This window comes from Budorcas taxicolor, chromosome 8, assembly GCF_023091745.1.
Source record: "Budorcas taxicolor isolate Tak-1 chromosome 8, Takin1.1, whole genome shotgun sequence".
Classification (NCBI taxonomy): domain Eukaryota; kingdom Metazoa; phylum Chordata; class Mammalia; order Artiodactyla; family Bovidae; genus Budorcas; species Budorcas taxicolor.
In genome coordinates, this window is record NC_068917.1 from 4743242 (window position 1) to 4765467 (window position 22226).

Here is a 22226-nt window from a genome sequence, read left to right on the forward strand (position 1 = left end):
CGCAGCAGGACTGAGGGACTCGAGAGAAAATGGTCCCCAAGAGAGCTGCACAACAGTGTGTGTGACTTTCAAAGTAAAAAAGGTGCGGAGATCTTGACAAGTTGAGAATGCAGGGGGTCTTGCTGACCATGGGCTAGCTGAGGGCTCTGAGGAATAGTTCGGGCACTCTGCAGAGGCAGGGGCTGGAGCACGGTAGGACCACAGCCTCAGGGAGCTGAGAAACTACCTAATGAGGGGATGCAGGGGTCCTGGGTGCCTTGTGTAACTAAAGAAAAGAAGGCAGAAGGATATAATGGAATTCATCCATTTAGGCCTGATTATGTAACTATCAATAGTATGATTATATAACTATTAATAGAAAGAACGAAGCGGCTGGGCCAAACAGGAAATGACACCTGTGGATATGTCTGGGGATGAGTAAAATCTGATGCTGTAAAGAACAGTGTTGCATAGAAACCTGGGATGTTAGGTCCATGAATCAAGGTAAATCAGATGTGGTCAAGCAGGAGATGGCAAGTATAAGCACTGATATCTTAGAAATCAGTGAACAAAAATGGACAGGAAAGGATGAACTGAATTCAGATGACCATGACATCTACCATGTGGGCAAGAATCCAAGAGAAGAAATGGAGTAGCCCTCATAGTCAGCAAAAGAGTTCCAAATGTAGTACTTGGGTGCAATCACAAAAACAACAAAATGATCTCAGTTTGCTTCCAAGGCAAACCATTCAATATCACAGTAATCCACGTCTATGACCCGACCACTGATGCCAAAGAAGCTGAGCTCATCAGTTCTATCAAGACCTCCTAGAACTAATGCCAAAAAAAGAAGTCCTATTTATCACAGGGGACTGGAATGTGAAAGTAGGAAGTCAAGAGATAACTGGAGTAACAGGTAAGTTTGGTCTTAGAGTATAAAATGAAGCAGGGCAAACGCTAATAGAATTCTGCCAAGGGAACTCGCTGGTCATAGCAAACACACTTTTTCAACAACACAAGAGATGACTTTACACATGGACATCATCAAATGGTCAATACTGAAATCAGATTGATTATATTATTTGTAGCAGAAGATGGAGAAGCTGTATACAGTCAGCAAAAACAAGACCTGAAGTTGACTGTGGCTTAGATCATCAGCTCTTTGTAGCACAATTCAAGCTTAACTAAAGAAAGAAGGGAAATTCATGAGGCCAGTCAGGTACAACTTAAATCAAATCCCGTGAATATACAGTGGAGGTGACAACAGATTCAAGGGATTAGATCTAGTAAAAGGAGTGCCTAAAGACCTATGGACAGAGGTTCTAACAGTGTACAGGAGGCAACAAACAAAACCTTCCCAAAGAAAAAGTAACGTGAGAAGGTGACAGTGGTTGTCTGAGGAGGCTTTACAAATAGCTGAGGAAAGAAGAGCAGCAAAAAGCAAAGGAGAAAGGGAAAGGTACACCAACACTAAATGCAGACTTCCAGAGAACAGCGGGGGGAGACAAGAAGGCCTTTTTCAACAAACAATGTAAAGAAACAGAGGAGAAAACAAACAGGGAAAGACTTGAGATCTCTTCAAGAAAACTGGAGATATCAAATGTACATTTCATCCAAAGATGGGCACAGTAAAGGACAGAAATGGTAAAGATCTAATAGAAGCAAAAGAGATCAAGAAAAGACGGCAAGAATACACAAAAGAATCGTTTAAAAAAGACCTTCAGTTTAGTTCAGTTCAGTCACTCAGTCGTGTCCGACTCTTTGCGACCCCATGAATCGCAGCACACCAGGCCTCCCTGTCCATCACCATCTCCCAGAGTTCACTCAGACTCACGTCCATCGAGTCAGTGATGCCATCCAGCCATCTCATCCTCTGTCGTCCCTTTCTCCTCCTGCCCCCAATCCCTCCCAGCATCAGAGTCTTTTCCAATGAGTCAACACTTCACATGAGGTGGCCAATGTACTGGAGTTTCAGCTTTAGCATCATTCCTTCCAAAGAAATCCCAGGGTTGATCTCCTTCAGAATGGACTTGTTGGATCTCCTTGCAGTCCAAGTGACTCTCAAGAGTCTTCTCCAACACCACAGTTCAAAAGCATCAATTCTTCGGCGCTCAGCCTTCTTCACAGTCCAACTCTCATATCCATACAGGACCACAGGAAAAACCATAGCCTTGACTAGACGGACCTTAGTCGGCAAAGTAATGTCTCTGCTTTTGAATATGCTATCTAGGTTGGTCATAACTTAATGACCCTGATAACCACGATGGTTTGGTCACTCACCCAGAGCCAGAAATTCTGGAGTATGAAGTTAAGAGGGCCTTAGGAAGCACTGCTGCCAATAAAGCAAATGGAGGTGATGGAATTCCAGCAGGCTATTTAAAATCCTAAAAGATGACATTATTAAAGTGTTACACTCAATATGTCAGTAATTTCGGAAAACCCAGAAGTGGTCACAGGACTGGAAAGTTCGATCTTCATCCCAATTCCCAAGAAGAGCACTACTAAAGGATGATCAAACTACCAGACAATTGCACTCATCTCCCATACTAGTAAGGTTATGCTCAAAATCCCTCAAGCTAGGCTTCAGCATTATGCACACCAAGAATGTTCAGTTGTTCAAACTAGGTTTAGGAAAGGCAGAGGAACCAGAGATCAAATTGTCAACATTCACTGCATCATAGAGAAAGGAAGAGAATTCCAGAAAAATATCTACTTCTGTTTCATTGACTATGCTAACACCTTTGATTGGTGTGGATCATTAAGAAACTGTGGAAACTCTTAAGGAGATGGGAATACGAGACCATCTTACCTGTCTCCTGAGAAACCTGTTTGCGGGTCAAGAAGCAACTGTTAGAACCTTATATGGAACAACTGACTGGTTCAAAATTGAGAAAGGAGTATGACAAGGCTGCTTCTTTAACTTATACACAGAGCACACCATGAGAAATGCTGGGATGGGTGAGTTACAAGCTGGAACCAAGACTGCCAAGAGAAATACCAACAACCTCGGATGTGTAGATGCCACTTTGATGGCAGAAAGTGAGGGGGCACTAAAAAGGCCTCCTGATGAGGGTGAGAGAATCGAGTGGAAAGCCGGCTTAGAACTCAGTGTTAAGAAAACTAAGATCATGGCATCCAGTCCCATTGCTCCATGGCAAACAGAAGGGAAAAGCGTGGATGCAGTGACAGATTTCCTCCTCTTGGGCTCTAAGACTGCTGCAGATGGTGACTGCAGCCACGAAATCAGAAGACGATTGCTTTTTGGCAGGAAAGCTATGACAAACCTAGACAGTGTATTAAAAAGCAAAGACATCACCTTGCCGACAAAGGTCTGTACAGTCAAAGCTATGGTCTTTCCAGCAGTCATGTACGGATGTGAGAGATGTATTATAAAGAAGGCTGAGTGCCGAAAAATTGATGCCTTCAAATTATGGTGCTGGAGAAGACGCTTGAAAGTCCCTTGGACTGCAAGGAGATCCAACCAGTCAATCCTAAAGGAAATCAACCCTGAATATTCATTGGAAGGAGTGATGCTGAAGCTGAAGATCCAATACTCTGGCCACCTGATACAAAGAGACGACTCATTAGAAAAGACCCTGATGCTGGGCAGGAGCAAAAGGGGGCGACAGAGGATGAGGTTGGATGGCATCACTGATTCAATGGGCATGAACTTGGGCAAACTCTGAGAGATAGGGAGGGACAGGGAACCCTGGCGTGCTGCAGTGCACGGGGTCACAAGTGCTGGACACAACTTTGCAACTGAACAAAAATAACAAACACAACAACAATAAAAGTAAAATCCACAAACCCAGGGTGCCAGCTGTCACAGTGCCCTTCAGCTGGAAATATACCCTTCACTGCCCTGCTCAAGACCCTGGAGCTGGACAGTGCACACATCATGCATGCCTAAGACGAAGAACTCCCCTACTGTGAGGTTTGCCTTACAGCACACCTATGTACCGAAACTTTTTTCTGAGCATTTGTGTACATGTATGTGCAGACACAGAGCAAAACCAACAGGTGCCATATTCCAGAGAATACAGCAGCTACAGACATGAAGAAAAATGACAAATTCTTGCAACTAATCTATGTTTTTAGGCACAGCACCTAAATGCTACAGGCCTTAATTTTCTTTTGAAACATGACAGACCATAAGGTCATATCCCTCCACATATTTAATTATCTCATCATGAATCCTTAAAATCAAATTTTCCCCAGATTTTTATGATGTTTATCTCAGATGTTTATTTATTTTGTGCACAAAACCAAAAGGTTCTGCTTAGGTTATTCAACAATGATTTCATTTATAATGTTACTTTCTTTTTACTGCACCAAATACTTAATGTATCTACTTAATGTCTCTTCATGACTTCTGTAAGTCTCCTAAGTTTTAGAAGACTGGTGAAGCAGAGAACAGCAATGCTCTTTAATAACTCAATAAAAACAATCCTACAGACGTCAAGATTAACTGAACTGAGTTGCAATAAAATAAGGTCAAACTGAATGTTACTAATATACAGTTTGTAACATCATCACCACATCATACCTGTTTATATTTCTGGAGTGGTTTCCTTTCATGCAATTTTTTATCTATATATTTCTTATTTGTTAAAGGTATTCCATATTTAGCAGCAGGCTTTGTAATTTTCTGAGCAGACATAATAGAAGCCAAGCTTTGTCCTGAAGCTGGTCTTTTAGCTACATGAGAAGATAATACAAAGAATTATTTTCAGAGTTCTTAGTGTTAAATCTTCAATTTCAAAATTCTTCAACACAGAACTTTTTCATGTTCATAATCACTAACAGCGTTCAGTTTGAGATTCTCCACTAAACGTCTCCTTCACTCCTCACCACGTGTCAATGCCTTCATAGTGACTATTTTACACTAAAGCCACTTTCTGAAAGAAGCAAGAAGCGACACTCTTCTAAGATATGGAAATTTCTCATATAGAAAAAGCACACCCCTAAAACTGATGGTGGATGACGGCTGTACACGTCTGTGAATATACTAAAGCACACTGAGTCGCTGACTTTAAATGGGCGAACTAACTAAATAAATGGGTGAAATGAATTTTATGTGGGCTACATTTCAATAAAGATGTTAAAAATAAATTTATAAAGAACTTTCCATACCTTAGAAATTACTCTCAAAATCAGAATATAAACTTCAAGAGCAACTGTTAAACAATAATTCCCTCACTATGAGAATTAGTATTTGCTTCTTATATAGTCCGAGTAATGCCTACACCTACAGACCCACTGAAAAACAGGTACTTTAAAAGAATCACTATAGCTTAGGGTCCCAGGAAACGAGTACATTTATGCACTGCAGGTAGGAGTAGAAACTGGTCAAAATGTTCAGAGAACAACATCTATCAAGAACAATGTTTACAGGGGCTCTGTATCAATCTAGAGGGGTGGGATGGGGAGGGAGGTGGGAGGGAGATCTAAGAGGGAGGGGATATATGTCTACCTATGGCTGATTTCCCTGGTGGTTCAGACGGTAAAGTGTCTGTCTACAATGCGGGAGACCTGGGTTTGATCCCTGGGTTGGGAAGATCCCCTGGAGAAGGAAATGGCAATCCACTCCAGCACTCTTGCCTGGAAAATCCCATGGACGGAGGAGCCTGTCAGGCTATAGTCCATGGGGTCGCAAAGAGTCAGACACGACTGAGCGACTTCATTTCACATGGCTGATTCGTGTTGAGATTTGAAAGAAAACAACAAAATTCTGTAAAGCAATACTTCAATTAAAAACGAAATTTAAAAAAGGACAATGTTTATTAATTGATGTCAAAAAACTAATGAGAGAACCACAAAAATATATACACATTCGCATTATATATCAATATTAAACTTTACTGAAGCCTAGACAGGGTTTAGTCTTAGAACAATGACAAACTGAAGATAAACTGTTAAGACTGATGTAATGAAAATGGAAGTCTACACTTCACATTCCTCAAAGAGACTGCTGCTGCTAAGTCGCTTCAGTCGTGTCCGACTCTGTGCGACCCCATAGACGGCAGCCCACCAGGCTCCCTTGTTCCTGGGATTGTCCGGGCAAGAATACTAAAGTGGGTTGCCAGTTCCTTCTCCAATGCATACATGGATGCTAAGTCGCTTCAGTCGTGTCCGACTCTGTGTGACCCCATAGACGGCAGCCCACTAGGCTCCCCTGTCCACGGGATTCGCCAGGCAAGAATACTGGAGTGGGTTGCCATTTCCTTCTCCCTCAAAGAGACTAACGGAGGTCAAAGAGTCCCAGATGCATTAAGGAAAGTGAAAGTGAAATCACTCAGTTGTGTCCGACTCTTTGCGACCCCATGGACTGCAGCCTACCAGGCTCCTCCATCCATGGGATTTTCCAGGCAAGAGTACTGGAGTGGGGTGCCATTAGGCCTCCTTGAAGTCCCTTCCTCCCTGACTCCCTCTCCCTGCTCAGCCCTACTCTCCACCCAGTCTGCCCTCCACCCCAGGGTTACACCCTGTGTGAGAACCACGTGATTGATCTCTGCCAACCAGCATGCTTCTTCTTTAGGAGGGGAAAGGAGAAAAAATTTAACTAGGCGTTTACAAGGAAATACTACCATTAAACTCTGTTCTTCAAAGAATATTTAACTGCATTAGAAAATGATCAAGATATAATATTGTGAATTAAAAAAAAAGTCTTTCTTTATAATACAACCCTAATTTCCAATCATTATGCATCTGTTATCACTGAAATATATATACCAAATAAATGTATTGAGTAGGGTAATTTTTATTTTCTTCTTTTTGATTTTTATGACATATTACACAATTTAGTGAATGCTTATAACAATAAAAGCAACATTAGCCATTTTACTGGCAGTTTATATTCACAATTGAAGTGTGTAGAAGATCTGAGAAACTGATACAGTATATTACAGTAAGTTTTTCTAAACACATACTTCAACTGTATTGTGACAGCAATTAGGAAATGTGAGGCAAAAAATTTTGCCTGTGAGAACTGTAAGCTTCTTTTCAAAGACAGATACATAGCCATACCACTGGAACCTGGCTACATATATTAACATAACCACATGCGTGCCAGAAAAGGAGCAAGAGGCACCAAAGCACAAACAGGAGGGGTCCCAGGAGACCACAGGAACAGTACCCTGAACCCCCCAGAGGAGGGCTACTTAGCTCTCATGTGGCTTCTGAGTATGCCCCATTTCAGAGGTGCGCCTCGCAGGAGGAGGAAGCTTCCTGCCAGGAGAGGAGTCCACGAGGGGCTTGACAACTCCTGCGTTAGCACCTTGAGTCACACACCCCTCTGGCCAGCTCCTCCCACTAGGGAACCCCGCTCCATTGCCTGGGGGGCTCACCCACTGGGAAGGCTGTGCTGACCCAGGGATTCCTGCCTGTGTGACAAGGAGGCTTTGATGAAGGTGAGACTTCTCACGAGACAAGAGCGCCAGGAGGGACATGCTGCCCTGCCTTGTGTCTGCCTCATGAATACGGTTCCCACTGGGCTGATCGCCAGGATGGCCAGCTTCTGTTGGCTCAGAGGATGAGCCCCGGGGTGTTTAAGCAGAGCTGACACATCTGGCCTTCCCAAGAGCACATTGCCACTCCATGTCCAGCTGCTATGGGCTCAAGTTTTATGATAGGGGATTCATTTTTATTAATACTTATACCCACAATGGAGTAAGACATGCAAGGCATTATGTTTAAAAAACCAAAATCTTCAAGTCTTAATAACTTCCACGGATTTCAGAAATCCATCTGAAGTCACTCCATGGGGAAAAAATGATTTCCCTCTCACAAAGATATATACATAAACAATATATAACCACGCTGATAATCCAACAAATACTCCACTGCTGCTGGCCCATATTTAAAAGAGCAACTATCCTTGCTAAGGTGTCTGACTTCACACCGATTTACTTTTAAAATATTTTACAACACTAAATGTTTCTTAAAGAAAATTATTTCACATAAAGATCTGCACTGGAGCTTCCCTGGTGGTATAGAAGATAAGAATCTGCCTGTCAATGCAGAGGACATGGGTTTTATCTGTGGTCGGGAAAGATTCTACACACCTCGGGGCGACTAAGCCCATGCTCCACAACTACTGCTGCAACTAAAGCCAGTGAAGACCCAGTACAATCAAAAATTTTAAAAACTAATAAATTTTTAAAAAAGGATTTGCACTTAGGGCATTTTATAACATTTCTTCACTATTCTCAGAATATGAGCTGAACACTTGAATAAGAAAGAAGATTTCAAAATAGAATTCATTTAAATGAAGGCAAATAATAAATGGAAACTTTGTTATTAACTCATCACATGTCATAAAAAAATTTTAGATTCATTTCCTCTGGATTAGATTTATCATACAACTACCCCAACTTATTGTATCTACAAATATCTCCAATATAATCAGTATAATCAAACACAGTACTGTGTCCACAAACACAGGAAAGGATTCATGTTAAATTCTACTTACCTGGTAGAGGTTGTGCTCCAAACTTGGAAAATGTTTTTAGACAAAATTCTTCTGCAATAAGCTTCAATTGAAAGGGGGGGGGGGGAGGAGGGAGTTAGAAAAGATGTGAAATTTTCAAATTAAAAAATAACTAGCCATTAATCAGAATACATTGTTTTTCTTTTTCAGTCACAATTATGCTGCCAAATAAACTGTACTAAAATCTAAACTGTCCATTCATCAAATTTCTCTTATATTAATTTCTTCCCAATCTTACCAACTTATTTATCATTTCTCTGGAAAAGCTTTCTTCTAAAATTAATCAAATGCAGATATATAGCAGAAAAATCATAAGAAGAGCAGAACATTTTTGGTGAAGAGTGAAATCTAAGTGTTAGGTACATAACAAGATACCATGTATTTACTAAGGATGTCTGTCAAATTCTCTTGTTACTAGTAGCCATCACCTGCCCTCTTTTCTTTCCATGTTACATATTCTGTGTATATCAGGCTTGAGTATTTTCTTTTGTTGCTGGCTAGCTGAATTCCTGACTCACTGGAAAGAACCCTGATGCTGGGAAAGACTGAAGGCGGGAGGAGAAGGGGACGACAGAGGATGAGATGGTTGTACAGCATCACCGACTCAAAGGACATGCGTCTGAGTACGCTCCAGGAGTCAGTGGTGGACAGGGAGGCCTGGCGTGCTGCAGTCCATGGGGTCACAAAGAGTCGGACATGACTGAGTGACTGAACTGAACTGAGTTGAATTCCAGTGCTTCAGTCTTGAGACTATATGTCTGTCCTAACTGTTGGTATGGGAGAAAAGAAACAGAGAGATTGACTGAAGTCATTCTTTCTTCTCTAGTAGCGGTCAAAAACAATAGCACACTGCACCATAAATCTGTGCTTGAAAACGTTATTTGTAACAAAGGAGTCTTGTAAAACACCCACACTTCAGAGACTGTAGCTATGTCCTATATTAGTGGCCTTTAACTGCCAAATTTTAAATGTCTTTCTTGCTTACTAATGTATTCTCTTGGTAGTAACAGTTAAATCCACATATCTGTTTCCTGAAGATTATTTGCTCATATGGATATTCTGTTAAAAGTCAGAGGATATAAGACACTACCCTCTCGTCTCATGAACATTTAAATTAATAAAATTATGATTTTGGTATATATGATTCATAGAACAGTTTAACAGTGATCATTTAAATCAACAAAGGTCACAGAAATTATATAAAATAATTCCACTTTCAGGTGTGCAGGGAGCCAGCGTGAGGACTCCCACCCGTGACAAGGTCATGCGGCAGAGGCCTGATGGGCAAGGCGAGTCAAGCCTCAGGGTTTCCCCCTGGTATTTTCTGAGCATGTACCCCAAAAATAGGAATCTGCCTGCCTTACTGTACTGTGCTTTCCTACTCTTCTGACACACTCTGGAAAAAGTTAACTCAGGGCTTTAGTCTTCTGCATTTAAAAGGGATGTTTCAGTTCAAACCCCCTCTGATAACTATCTAGCTTGCCTAACAGGTTCCCCTGGACTTTTTACAGCTTGTGAATTGCTTGCAGCCCCCCAAACATGAGAGGCACAAAGCTTAAAAACATCTTAAATATACAGAGCCTTTTCTAAAGAGCTAAAAATCATATTGGTGACGGGTTTTCACTGTTGACTCAATGACTGCTGCCAAGCCTCCATATTCTTTATCTTTTAGGCAACTGGGAGGATATTAATCAATGCAATCGGGATATGGAAAAAGGTATATAGTAGTTTTGATGTTACCAACATTAGACTTTTGAGTTAATTACTTTTCTTTTGTTATAAACCACTGTACTCCTCTTACTTCTTATAAATTGCTGTATCTTTGCTATGTAAGAATGTGACTTTATTTAGTGCTTTCTGAGAGTGGCACCAGACTTTGGGAAGATCAACACAAATAAGTCTTCTGGTTGACAAACCCTTATCAGAAAAAAGGCTGTAAAATGTTAATTGGCCCTTTTGGCCAGAAGATGATGTAAATCACCTAAGACTTGTGTATACAACTAGGTATGCAGAGAGAAAAGCCTGGTTTTGATAAGAGACTGGACTGCTAATGCTGCATAATTTTGTATTATCCATTGATCTCTATGTACAATCAAAAAGGTATAAAAGGCCTTTCTAGACAATAGAGGCCAGGCAAGTCATTGGAAGGACTGGTTTCCCCCGTGTCTCCTCTTTACTCTATTTTCTGGCTGAATTCCCATCTGGGGCGTGGAGGCTCGCCATGTCTACTTACTTGCCCCAGCTTCTAAGATCGCGTGAAAGGGAGCCCAAGGCGGGGCACCCTTCGATATTCAAGTGGGCGCCAGTGGCCTAACGTAGATGGTGCAAGCTCCTTGTCTGGAATGTTACTGGCTTTCCATGTAAACCAAGTTATTCAGCCTCTTTTCTCCACTAAATTTTCCTACTATACTATTTCTTCTTAATCTACTCTTATATTTCTAATTAAATAAATAAGTTTTTCCTTGCCTCGCCATTCACGCTTCAAATTACCCTGGATCCACCGGGGCTGGACCCTGGCACAGGTGACCATACTTATATACTAACTGACTTGAGATAGATTTTTGATAAATCGTGTTCAATTAAAATTCAGCTCAACAAGTATTTATTATACACCTGCATACAAGTAGTAGAGGAGGAATCATGAGTCAGCAATCTATTATATATACATATACATGCCCACACACAGTGGTTTGAAATCATCTTCTACTGGAAAAAAAGCAATTATAAAGATAATATATTAGCATAGTAAAGTGATATATTGATAATCTTAACATATATTGAGTATACTGAATACTTAATAAGTATTAGACACTAAGCACTTCACAAGCATTATCATTTTTGACTCTGGTAACCACTTCAAGGCATTATTAATTAGATACATTTATAATCACATTGTTCACAGGTGAGGAAAAGGAGGCAGACAAATGTTGAAGAGTCTTACCGTTAGAAACCCAAGAAGACAGAGAATATAGAAAGATGGATACCAGGGGCCAGGGTGAGGCGGAGGGGAGGTACTGATCAATGGGTATAGACTCAGCTTTTTAAGAGGAAGAGAGACCTGGAAATGGATGAGGTGATGGGTGCACAGCACTATGACTGCATTTAATTGTACACTCAAAACTCGTGATATTAATAAATTTTATCTTGTATCTATTTTACCAGAATTAAAAAAAACAAAACTAGAAAACAAAACAAGAGAAACTGAAGAGACAGAGGAATAACTTTGTGGTATTTTGACTAAGAAATACATACTTGGTCAGCACTCAGTTCCTGGCACACAGCTCCTAAAATCCTTGAAATTTCCTCAGTGGGAAGCACATAAAGGCGCCTTTTGTTGTTCAAAACAAGCCCGTTTGTTTGAGACACACCAAAATTTGTTAATGAGATGACATTTGGAAAGCACTTAAGGATGGAAGCTGGTTGCCAGGGAAACCAACTCCCTGATTAGAGGGTTAAAAGTTCCAATGTCACTGCCCTCCCCTAACCAGGAGAGGAAAGGGGCTGGAACCAATCACTAAGGACCAAAGATTTACTGATCATGCCTACTAACGAAGACTCCATAAAAAACTAGGGAAAAGGTTAAGAGAGCTTCTGAATTGGCAAACATTCAAGGGGGGATGCCAGTTCCTGCACTTAGGATGACTCCAGACCTCACCATTATGTACTTTTTTTCCTGGCCGTTCACCTACATGCTTTATAATAAGCTGGTGAATGGAAGTAAATTTCAAGTCTTGTGAGCTGCTCCAGCAAGCACATGCTTTACTACATGCTTTTTAATGAACTGGTGAATGGAAGTAAATTTCTCCGAGTCCTGTGAGCTGCTCCAGCAAGCATATCAATGGAACCAGAGGCAGGGGTCACAGGAACCTGACACATAAACCAGATGGTCAGAAGCACAGGTGACAACCTGCCCTTGCAAATGGCTTCTGAAGTGGGAGTGGTCCTGTGGGAAAGACTGAGCCCTTGAACTGTAGGATCTGATGCCACATCCGGGTACACAGGGTCAGGACTGAACTGAATTCTGCCTGATGTATAAAAACTGCTATACACATGGTAATGAGAGGTGTCAAAAGTTCTGCAGTAAGTGTTAAGAGGAAACAGAGAAGGAATGCAAAAGCACAACTGGAAAGCAAACAGGAAGGGGAAGAGTAGCAGGAAAACAGAAAGGAAAGTGACTCCAGCACAGCTGGGAAAGGCATGCACCCCCAAGGGCTGCAAAGAGCTCTCTTCCAAACAAAAGAGGCCACGCCCCAGTCAAGCTCCACAAGCCTCCTGCTCAATTTAACTACAAAACGAAAAAAAACAAAACCATACCTGAGGGGAGAGAAACTTTTCAATGCGTTTGGCTATAAAACCTTTCTCCAATATGGAGTTGACTGATGGTCTATCCCTAGGATTTCTTTTAAATAACTGAGAGAGTAAACTGCGGAGATCGTAAGAATAATGCAAAGACACGGGTGGAAAAGATCCAGATATTATCTTCAGTACCAGGTTTTTCATATTGCCAGCTTCAAACTAAAATTGAGAAAATAAATGAAACATGAAACATAAGTTGAAAATGTGAGTATCAACAATGAGAAATAGAGTTTTTCCTATTAACAAACAACAGAACTGCAACCCTCTTTCCAATATTTTAATCAGCACATGCTCTCCAGAGCAAGATTCACTTGGTTATTTACAAACACATTTAAAAGAAAATACCAGTTCTCATGAAATGGTATAACCTGCTCTAAGATTAACTTTTACATATTCAACAAACTGAAAGATGGAATACAGGTACTAATCAGAGTAAAGGGTTTATAAAAGATAACAATAACCAAGGTGGTAAAACAAGCAAACCTGGGGGTCTTCATTTAAGATCTGCCTTCCTGTGCCCCTGGTGTAGCAACTAGAATAGGAAATTAACTAGAGAACTAAAAGTCTTTGGGGAAAACGTAATAAATAAAGGTATTAATTAATTTCCTTTTATACACTGCTCATTATTATTATTTTTAAATGTGTGATGCTCCCAAAAGCCATATGGAGTCAGCAATGTGGCAAGTATTCCAAAGGGGAATATAAACCTTATCAATAGAAACATGTATTTTAGGATTAAACACAATATAAACTCTAACTGAAGTGGGGAAAAAAAAGGTGGGCAGTTTAAAACCTAAAAGGACGATTTCATTTTGAAAGTAAAATTAAGCTTTTGAGATCTCAGTTAAAATGGTATAGAACAGCTGTACACTTATGTTAATATATACAATTAAGAAAACAAAACGTAGTATGAAGTAGGCAATGGTAATTATACAAAGTATAAAAGAGTTCTCTTAAATGTTGAGTTCTCCTAGCACATAAAATATGGTATTGTTTATTAAGATGTGAGTACAATTCAATCATCTAGAAATGTCTATGTACCTAAGAAGGAATCCTAAATGCAGAAACAGGTTATTACTCTATTCCTTCACTACAATGAAATTTCGCTTATCTCTCAAATGATAAGCTCTTCATAAAATAAAGATTAATGACTTACTGAGCTTCATATGTCCACTTAAGGGTAAATAACTCCAAAATACAGAAGCAACGGTGACAGAACAATGCAAATGAAAACCTACCTAAAAATAGGTACTGAACTGAACTGAGCTGAGGGAATGCCCTGATGGTCCAGCGGTTATGACTCTGCATTCACTGCCATGGGCCAGTGTTCAATTCCCTGGTCAGAAACTAAGATCCCATAGTGGCAGGGTGCAGCCAAAAAAAAATAATAATAAATAAAAATATATGGATTTAGACCTAAATCACTGTATGTCACAGAAAAACTGACCAATTTCTTAAAATGCAGATCTGATATCCACCAGGTCATATCACTTTGGCAATCTATGCTCTTTTCCTTAAGAAAAATAAAATCTTAAGTTAATAAAATGGAAGACAATGCAACCATGAAAAAACACAGCAAAAAAAAAAAATACTCAAATAACATCAGGCAATAAAGATAGGCTATAAAAGTGCTTACACAACACAACAAAATTTATGAGGGAAAAAAAACAAAAATGGAACTCATTTTATAAATTATTCTAGAAGAATGTCTAGAAAGAAACAATTGGCAAGCAGACATTACTGACACTTTTGATATTTATTCACTTTCCTTATGGTTTTATTTATTCCCTTAAGTTTTCTGTAATAAAAATATATTACTGTTTAATCAGTAGAGGAAGCATTTTTAAAAAGCAAGATTTTAATATGGAAAATGATTAAAACTGCACCTACTTAGAACAAGAACTTCCCCTTTCTGGTAAATTATGTGCCACCTAAAAAGTGAAAATTTTAAAATACTCTGAATTAAAGACTACTTGCATCAGTAAAATCATCTCTCCATAAATATGCTGAAAACTGTTCTTTAGATAATTTCAATTCTAAAGTCAAATAATTTGGATGTTTTGAGAAAAATTGCTAAAATGACATTAATAGTCTGGTAAGCCAAAATATCAAATTTATTATGCAAGTTTAACATTAAAAAGATAGCAGATTTGTCTTTAGAAATAATTTTCTAGAATGAAGTATGATATATGATATTATAACAACATATATAACCATGCATATGTGATATATGCACATATGTTAAGGGAAAATTGATTTACATTTACACGTCAGAAAATACTGAGAAATTTACAAACCAGCAGAGAAGAGTTAATTCCTAGTACAAGTAGGTCATCTGAAAGACGGCAAATGAGTTCTTTTAAACAAATATTATAGGTATTTTTTGACATAATTTGTAAAATATTTCACAAACTTCTACTTACTGCATGTTTAAGTGTGCACATCTCATAAAGGACACACCCCAGAGCCCAAATATCACTAGAAAACAGAAAAATGAGAGATCTTCTCTAAGAATCAGAAATTACTTTAAAAGATTTTCACTTTAAGAAGACAAAGCAGCTTGAAAATATTTTGCAAAAATACAGGTTCTATAAAACGTGTTCTTTCAAACTTAAAATTTCAACCATAACTAAATGAGGAAAGCAGTTATCCCAGATTAGAAAAGTAAGTTGCCTAAATAATTACTTTAAGTGTCATTAACAAAACAATATTTAAACAAAATCAGTAAATTTCAGGTATTTCAGTTTCTTATTTTGCAAAAAAATAAAAATGCTTTATTTAATCATTTTCAAAATACAATTTCTTAAATAGTATAAAGTAATGAAGAAAATATTAATTTACTAAAAGTAAATCTGAAACAAATCTGTGACAACCAACTAAAAAATGTTAAAAAGTAAATACATTAATTTATTTTCTAATTTCAAGACTTAGTTACACTGTCATCTTTATCCACAGTCTCTTCTGCTCTTTTATCTTAAATAAACAGATATTTTTATAACTAAAAGACTATTTCTATTTTTAAGAGAAAAAAAACCCTCACAATTCAGAGCTACAAGTCAAAAAAAGCAAAAACCACTGCTCTTGGAAGCTGAATGTACTGGAAAAGAATAAAGCCCATTACTGAAATCCTAAAGTTATCTACCCAATCTCTCACAAAAATCTACAAAGTAAAACTGTAACCCCAAAATCTGTTTAATTTTAAGATTCCACTAAGATAAAAAAGTAAATGTAAAAAGCCTTTAGTAACTTGAACATGTTATAAACTAAAAGCTATAAATAAAAACATTAATGATCTTATTAATAAAATTCTTTAAGAAACATCTGGGAAAATATGAATTTCCAAGCATAATTAATGATGTTTATCCACTACTGTTTTAAAGTCTTTTTTTCATAAAATCAATTTTTTATAAAATTCTCCAAGGGATGATTAAATCCACTTCAAATTTAAAGACTAATATTTTCATAACTGAATCACCCAAAAGACACTGAAACAGCATTAACATGTAAAATTACTTTAGCTCAAAGAAAATACTGTTCTCCTTTAGTTTATCCACTAATAAAACACTCCATGGACTTGACTGATCATCGTAACTGATTTAAATACATTGCTCAGATGATGCTCTCACCCCTTCTGCTCAGGTCTGAAATAGTTTCCCTACCCTCAAAAGAAAAGAGGGGCAGGGTGGATAGCAATCCTGAATACATGCATTATTGTCAGCCACCACTTCCTTTTAGCCTCGTAGGGTGCTTTCAAAACCGAGGTCAATGTTTCTGGGTTGGGATTTTTAAATGAGTGTGTGTGAGAGAAAAGAAAAGGTAACTGGAATTCAGTGGCAGAATTCCTCTTCCTGACACATTACTCAATCTGTTAGCCGCACTATGACTCAGTGATTATTAATTTGGACTTGGGAATCAGATGCCTGGGACTATGAAGTCACTTCACCTCTCTCTGCATTTGTTTTCCTTCTAAGGAAAGGAGGAATGACAAATACGTACAACTCACAAGGCTACTGTGAAGATAAAAGAGTTAATATATACAGTGCATTTAAAACAGTATCTGGCATACAGCAAGTGTTCAATAAATATCAGTTATTGCAATTAAATAGGAAGTAACTATTATGAAAAGAAAGACAAAGAAAGCACTGTTTCCCATTATAACTTAGATAAGAAAGTAATTTTATAGTTCCTTTAGCAAGAGAGAAATAGCTTCTTTACAATTCCCCTCATTATATACTTAAAAAGTACATATACATATGAATACATACATATGTGGACATATGTCCACTAATGATTTTAGAATAATATTCTGAAAGTTAATACAGTATAACAAAGAAAGATTTAAAGAAAATATTATACAACACGAAATAAGTATCATTTTAAATACCTTTTATTATTATAAGGTTTATTTTCACAGATTTCAGGTGACAAGTAGTATGGGGTCCCTATGCAAGTTCGAGCCAGCTCTACAGTACTAGAACAAAAAGAGAATTATTGGAGAAACTTAAGATACTTAAAGATCTAAATTATCACAAGTATACCACCATGGATTAAAACTTCACTGAAGACATTGTATCAAACCAAAGTTTACCTATTAAGAACTCTAGCAATTCCAAAATCTCCAAGTTGTATTGTTCCATCTCTGGTTAAAAATATGTTCTGTAAAAGAGACGGAAAAAAACCAGAAATACTGTTACTGTCCAGTCTTTGCCCAAGACAATGCTGACCCAATGCCCGAATCTACTTAGAAGTTAGTAGTGACAGAAAAAACATACCTGTGATTTTATGTCTCGATGAAGAATTTTTCTATCATGTACATGTTTTAGGGCCAAACATATCTGTACAAACCAGTCCAAAATCTAGGGGGGATAAATCAGATCATTTCTTTAAAAATTTATATTTCACATTAAGTCTTTCCTTGTTCATTAAAAGAACTCAGGAATATCTGGGGAAGATAGCATCTAAATCCTTAAAAAAAAAGTTATAATTTTTAATTTCATCATAATTAATGTCGTTTACATTAGGTAGATATTCAGATCAACAGTCACATTACATGCAGTACACACACTACATTTAAATGTAAGAACTGCTCCTAAAGCATCTTTTATAAATCAGAATATGGAAAGAAATTTTCAGAGAAGAGTGAAAAATGGAAATACTTTATATTTGAGGATAGCATGATGGTAAGTGACGTTTCTTTGTTGTTAAATATACCACTGTTCCAGAAAAGTAAAAATCACGAGAGGGAAAAAAAATCAAGCTGGACTACTGGAAGACACCTCTGACTTCTTTCTCATCCTGCATTCATGACATATAAATACACACTCTGCAGTTGGCCACTTGAAAATAAAAAAGCTGAATTTCTACCTCACTTCTAACACCAAAAAAAAAAAACAAAAAAAGAAAATCCAAGTAGATGGCATTTTTAAAAATGAAAAAATTAAAGTATAAAGCGAGGAAGAAAACAAAGGCTGATTTTCTATAGTATCTTTGACTGACACAGGACTCTCAAAACATGATACCAAACCCACAAGTCACAAGAAAAGTTGCCAACATAAATTATAAAACATCTTATGAGAGCAGAAACGTGACTGCAGTGCTGGAGTATTCGGCCAAAACTCAGTCAGCACCTGTAGTTATAAAGAAACACATGTATAAAAAATAAGCTTTGAATGACTTCTCAACATTTGTGGATTAAGACTCGATCACCTATATGCTAACTCACCTGGTCCTCTTGAAACAAAATGCCCTTCTGAGCATTTATTCTTTTGAACAGATCCCCTCCTTCACAGTAATCCATCACTATGTAGAGAGAGCCATTTTCTACAAAATATAAACATTACATTCCTTTTTAAAAACGTTTATTGAAAGCATGGCTATATTAAAGGTACCTAAAGGTTAACTGAACTGCGGTGTTGGAGAAGACTCTTGAGAGTCCCTTGGACTACAAGGAGAACCAAACCAGTCCAACCTAAAGGAAATCAGTCCTGAATATTCATTGGAAAGACTGATGTTGAATTGAAACTCAATACTTTCGCCACCTGATGTGAAGAACTGACTCATTAGAAAAGATCCTGACCCTGATGCTGGGAAACATTGAAGGTGTGAGGAGAAGGGGATGACAGAGGATGAGATGGTTGGATGGCATCACCAACTCAATGGACATGAGTTTGAGCAAGTCCGGGAGTTGGTGAGGACAGAGAAGCCTGGCATGCTGTGGTCCATGGGGTCGCAAAGAGTCAGACACGACTGAGCAACTGAACTGAAAGGTTTAATAGAAAGCAGCAATTAATTAAATGTGTTCCACTAAACTAAAAACAGAGACACAGAGGAAACGCAAAAGGCAAAGTATGTATACTGGTTGTACAGACTGTGTGATAACTTGGGTTAACAGGCAACTCGATTATTAATGATTTTTCTACCAAGAATACACCAATCCAGTGAATATCAGGGTCCACACTGATATAAACATATCTGGAATATGTACAAAATGCAGACAGATATATACGATTTCACTTAATAGATATAACTTCTTAAACATCATCTTAAAAAAACAGATTTTTCCACACATTTGTCAGAAATAGGTAATCTTGGTTTCCAGTTGACAATTACTTTTCACCTTTGTTTCATGCACTTAATTAAATGTCAAATAAACACAATAACAGATGCTATGACTCAAACAAAAGACAGTCTCTACACCTAGGGAACTCTCTTTTTCTACATCTGTGAACAAACATAAAGATGGGGCACTTCCCTAATCACCTTTATGCTTCAGTCCACAGAAAAAAAGACATCCATGACCCTTTCAGGGGTAGACAGGACAAGGACACCTCTCATCCTTCTCCCCGCCTTCATTCTTCCACAGGAATAGGACTACAGGACCTCTTCCCCGGCAGGAGGAGTGGCCAGGGTCACTTGTCACAGCTCAAGGGCGGCCCTCTTGGAGCTCACTTCTGCTGCCTCGGGCTCATAGCTTTACTCTCAGCAGGCTTGGGTGCGGGTCTTGTTACTTTCAATGCCCACATTCTTCCTGGATACACTGCTTCTAATGTGCCAGGGGCTGGGAACCTACATGAAGGAGCTAAATAAGCTGTATAACTCTTTACAATTGATATGAAAAAATCATCCAAATATACATATGAGAAATCAGTATGTGGGAAAAAAAGCAGAAAATCTTATAATTAACTGCTTATAAAAAATACGTATAGAATGTCACCATTTACACAGCATGAGAAACATACATAAAAAATTAAGGACAGTGTGCTATGACTTATGATCTGAGCCACAGTCAGCGCCTGGTCTTGTTTTTGTTGACTGTATAGAGCTTCTCCATCTTTGGCTGCAAAGAATATAATCAATCTGATTTCGGTGTTGACCATCTGGTGATGTCCATGTGTAGAGTCTTCTCTTGTGTTGTTGGAAGAGGGTGTTTGCTATGACCAGTGCATTTTCTTGGCAAAACTCGATTAGTCTTTGCCCTGCTTCATTCCGCATTCCAAGGCCAAATTTGCCTGTCACTCCAGGTGTTTCTTGACTTCCTACTTTTGCATTCCAGTCCCCTATAATGAAAAGGACACCTTTTTGGGTGTTAGTTCTAAAAGATCTTGTAGGTCTTCATAAAACCGTTCAACTTCAGTTTCTTCGGCGTTACTGGTTGGGGCACAGACTTGGATAACTGTGATATTGAATGGTTTGCCTTGGAGATGAACAGAGATCATTCTGTCGTTTTTGAGATTGCATCCAAGTACTGCATTTCGGACTCTTTTGGTGACCATGATGGCTACTCCATTTCTTCTGAGGGATTCCTGCCTGCAGTAGTAGATGTAATGGTCATCTGAGTTAAATTCACCCATTCCAGTCCATTTTAGTTCACTGATTCCTAGAATGTCGACATTCACCCTTGCCATCTCTTGTTTGACCACTTCCAATTTGCCTTGATTCATGGATCCGACATTCCAGGTTCTCATGCAATATTGCTCTTTATAGCATCGGATCTTGCTTCTATCACCAGTCCCATCGACAGCTGGGTATTGTTTTTGCTTTGGCTCCATCCCTTCATTCTTTCTGGAGTTATTTCTCCACTGATCTCCAGTGGCTCAGATCATGAACTCCTTATTGCCAAATTCAGACTCAAATTGAAGAAAGTAGGGAAAACCGCTAGACCATTCAGGTATGACCTAATCAAATCCCTTATGATTATACAGTGGAAGTGAGAAATAGATTTAAGGGCCTAGATCTGATAGATAGAGTGCCTGATGAACTATGGAATGAGGTTCGTGACACTGTACAAGAGACAGGGATCAAAACCATCCCCATGGAAAAGAAATGCAAAAAAGCAAAATGGCTGTCTGGGGAGGCCTTACAAATAGCTGTGAAAAGAGAGGCAAAAAGCAAAGGAGAAAAGGAAAGATATAACCATCTGAATGCAGAGTTCCAAAGAATAGCAAGAAGAGATAAGAAAGCCTTCTTCAGCGATCAATGCAAAGAAATAGAGGCAAACAACAGAATGGGAAAGACTAGAGATCTCTTCAAGAAAATTAGAGATACCAAGGGAACATTTCATGCAAGGATGGGCTCGATAAAGGACAGAAATGGTCTGGACCTAACAGAAGCAGAAGATATTAAGAAGAGGTGGCAAGAATACATGGAAGATCTGTACAAAAAAGATCTTCACGACCCAGAAAATCATGATGATGTGATCACTAATCTAGAGCCAGACATCTTGGAATGTGAAGTCAAGTGGGCCTTAGAAAGCATCACTACGAACAAAGCTAGTGGAGGTGATGGAATTCCAGTTGAGCTGTTTCAAACCCTGAAAGATGATGCTGTGAAAGTGCTGCACTCAATATGCCAGCAAGTTTGGAAAACTCAGCAGTGGCCACAAGACTGGAAAAGGTCAGTTTTCATTCCAATTCCACAGAAAGGAAATGCAAAAGAATGCTCAAACTACTGCCCAACTGCACTCATCTCACATGCTAGTAATGCTCAAAATTCTCCAAGCCAGACTTCTGCAATACGTGAACTGTGAATTCCCTGATGTTCAAGCTGGTTTTAGAAAAGGCAGAGGAACCAGAGATCAAATTGCCAACATCTGCTGGATCATGGAAAAAGCAAGAGAGTTCCAGAAAAACATCTATTTCTGCTTTATTGACTATGCCAAAGCCTTTGACTGTGTGGATCACAAGAAACTGTGGAAAATTCTGAAAGAGATGGGAATACCAGACCACCTAACTTGCCTCTTGAGAAATCTGTATGCAGGTCAGGAAGCAACAGTTAGAACTGGACATGGAACAACAGACTGGTTCCAAATAGGAAAAGGAGTACGTCAAGGCTGTATTTTGTCATCCTGCTTATTTAACTTCTATGCAGAGTACATCAAGAGAAACGCTGGACTGGAAGAAACACA

The 22226-nt window shown here is 38.6% G+C and overlaps 1 protein-coding gene across 1 annotated transcript in view; it reads right to left on the reverse strand.

The window, feature by feature from the left end:
* NEK1 (NIMA related kinase 1) overlaps positions 1-22226 on the reverse strand; it is a 144723-nt gene that overhangs the window by 114810 nt on the left and 7687 nt on the right. Inside the window, exons 3-10 of the mRNA XM_052645226.1 lie at positions 18546-18643; positions 17596-17679; positions 17412-17479; positions 17208-17294; positions 15247-15301; positions 12782-12982; positions 8450-8510; positions 4526-4677 (exon numbers count right to left, since the gene is read on the reverse strand). Of these exons, the coding sequence (XP_052501186.1) occupies positions 4526-4677; positions 8450-8510; positions 12782-12982; positions 15247-15301; positions 17208-17294; positions 17412-17479; positions 17596-17679; positions 18546-18643 (806 nt within the window). The remainder of the gene's footprint in view (positions 1-4525; positions 4678-8449; positions 8511-12781; positions 12983-15246; positions 15302-17207; positions 17295-17411; positions 17480-17595; positions 17680-18545; positions 18644-22226) is intronic.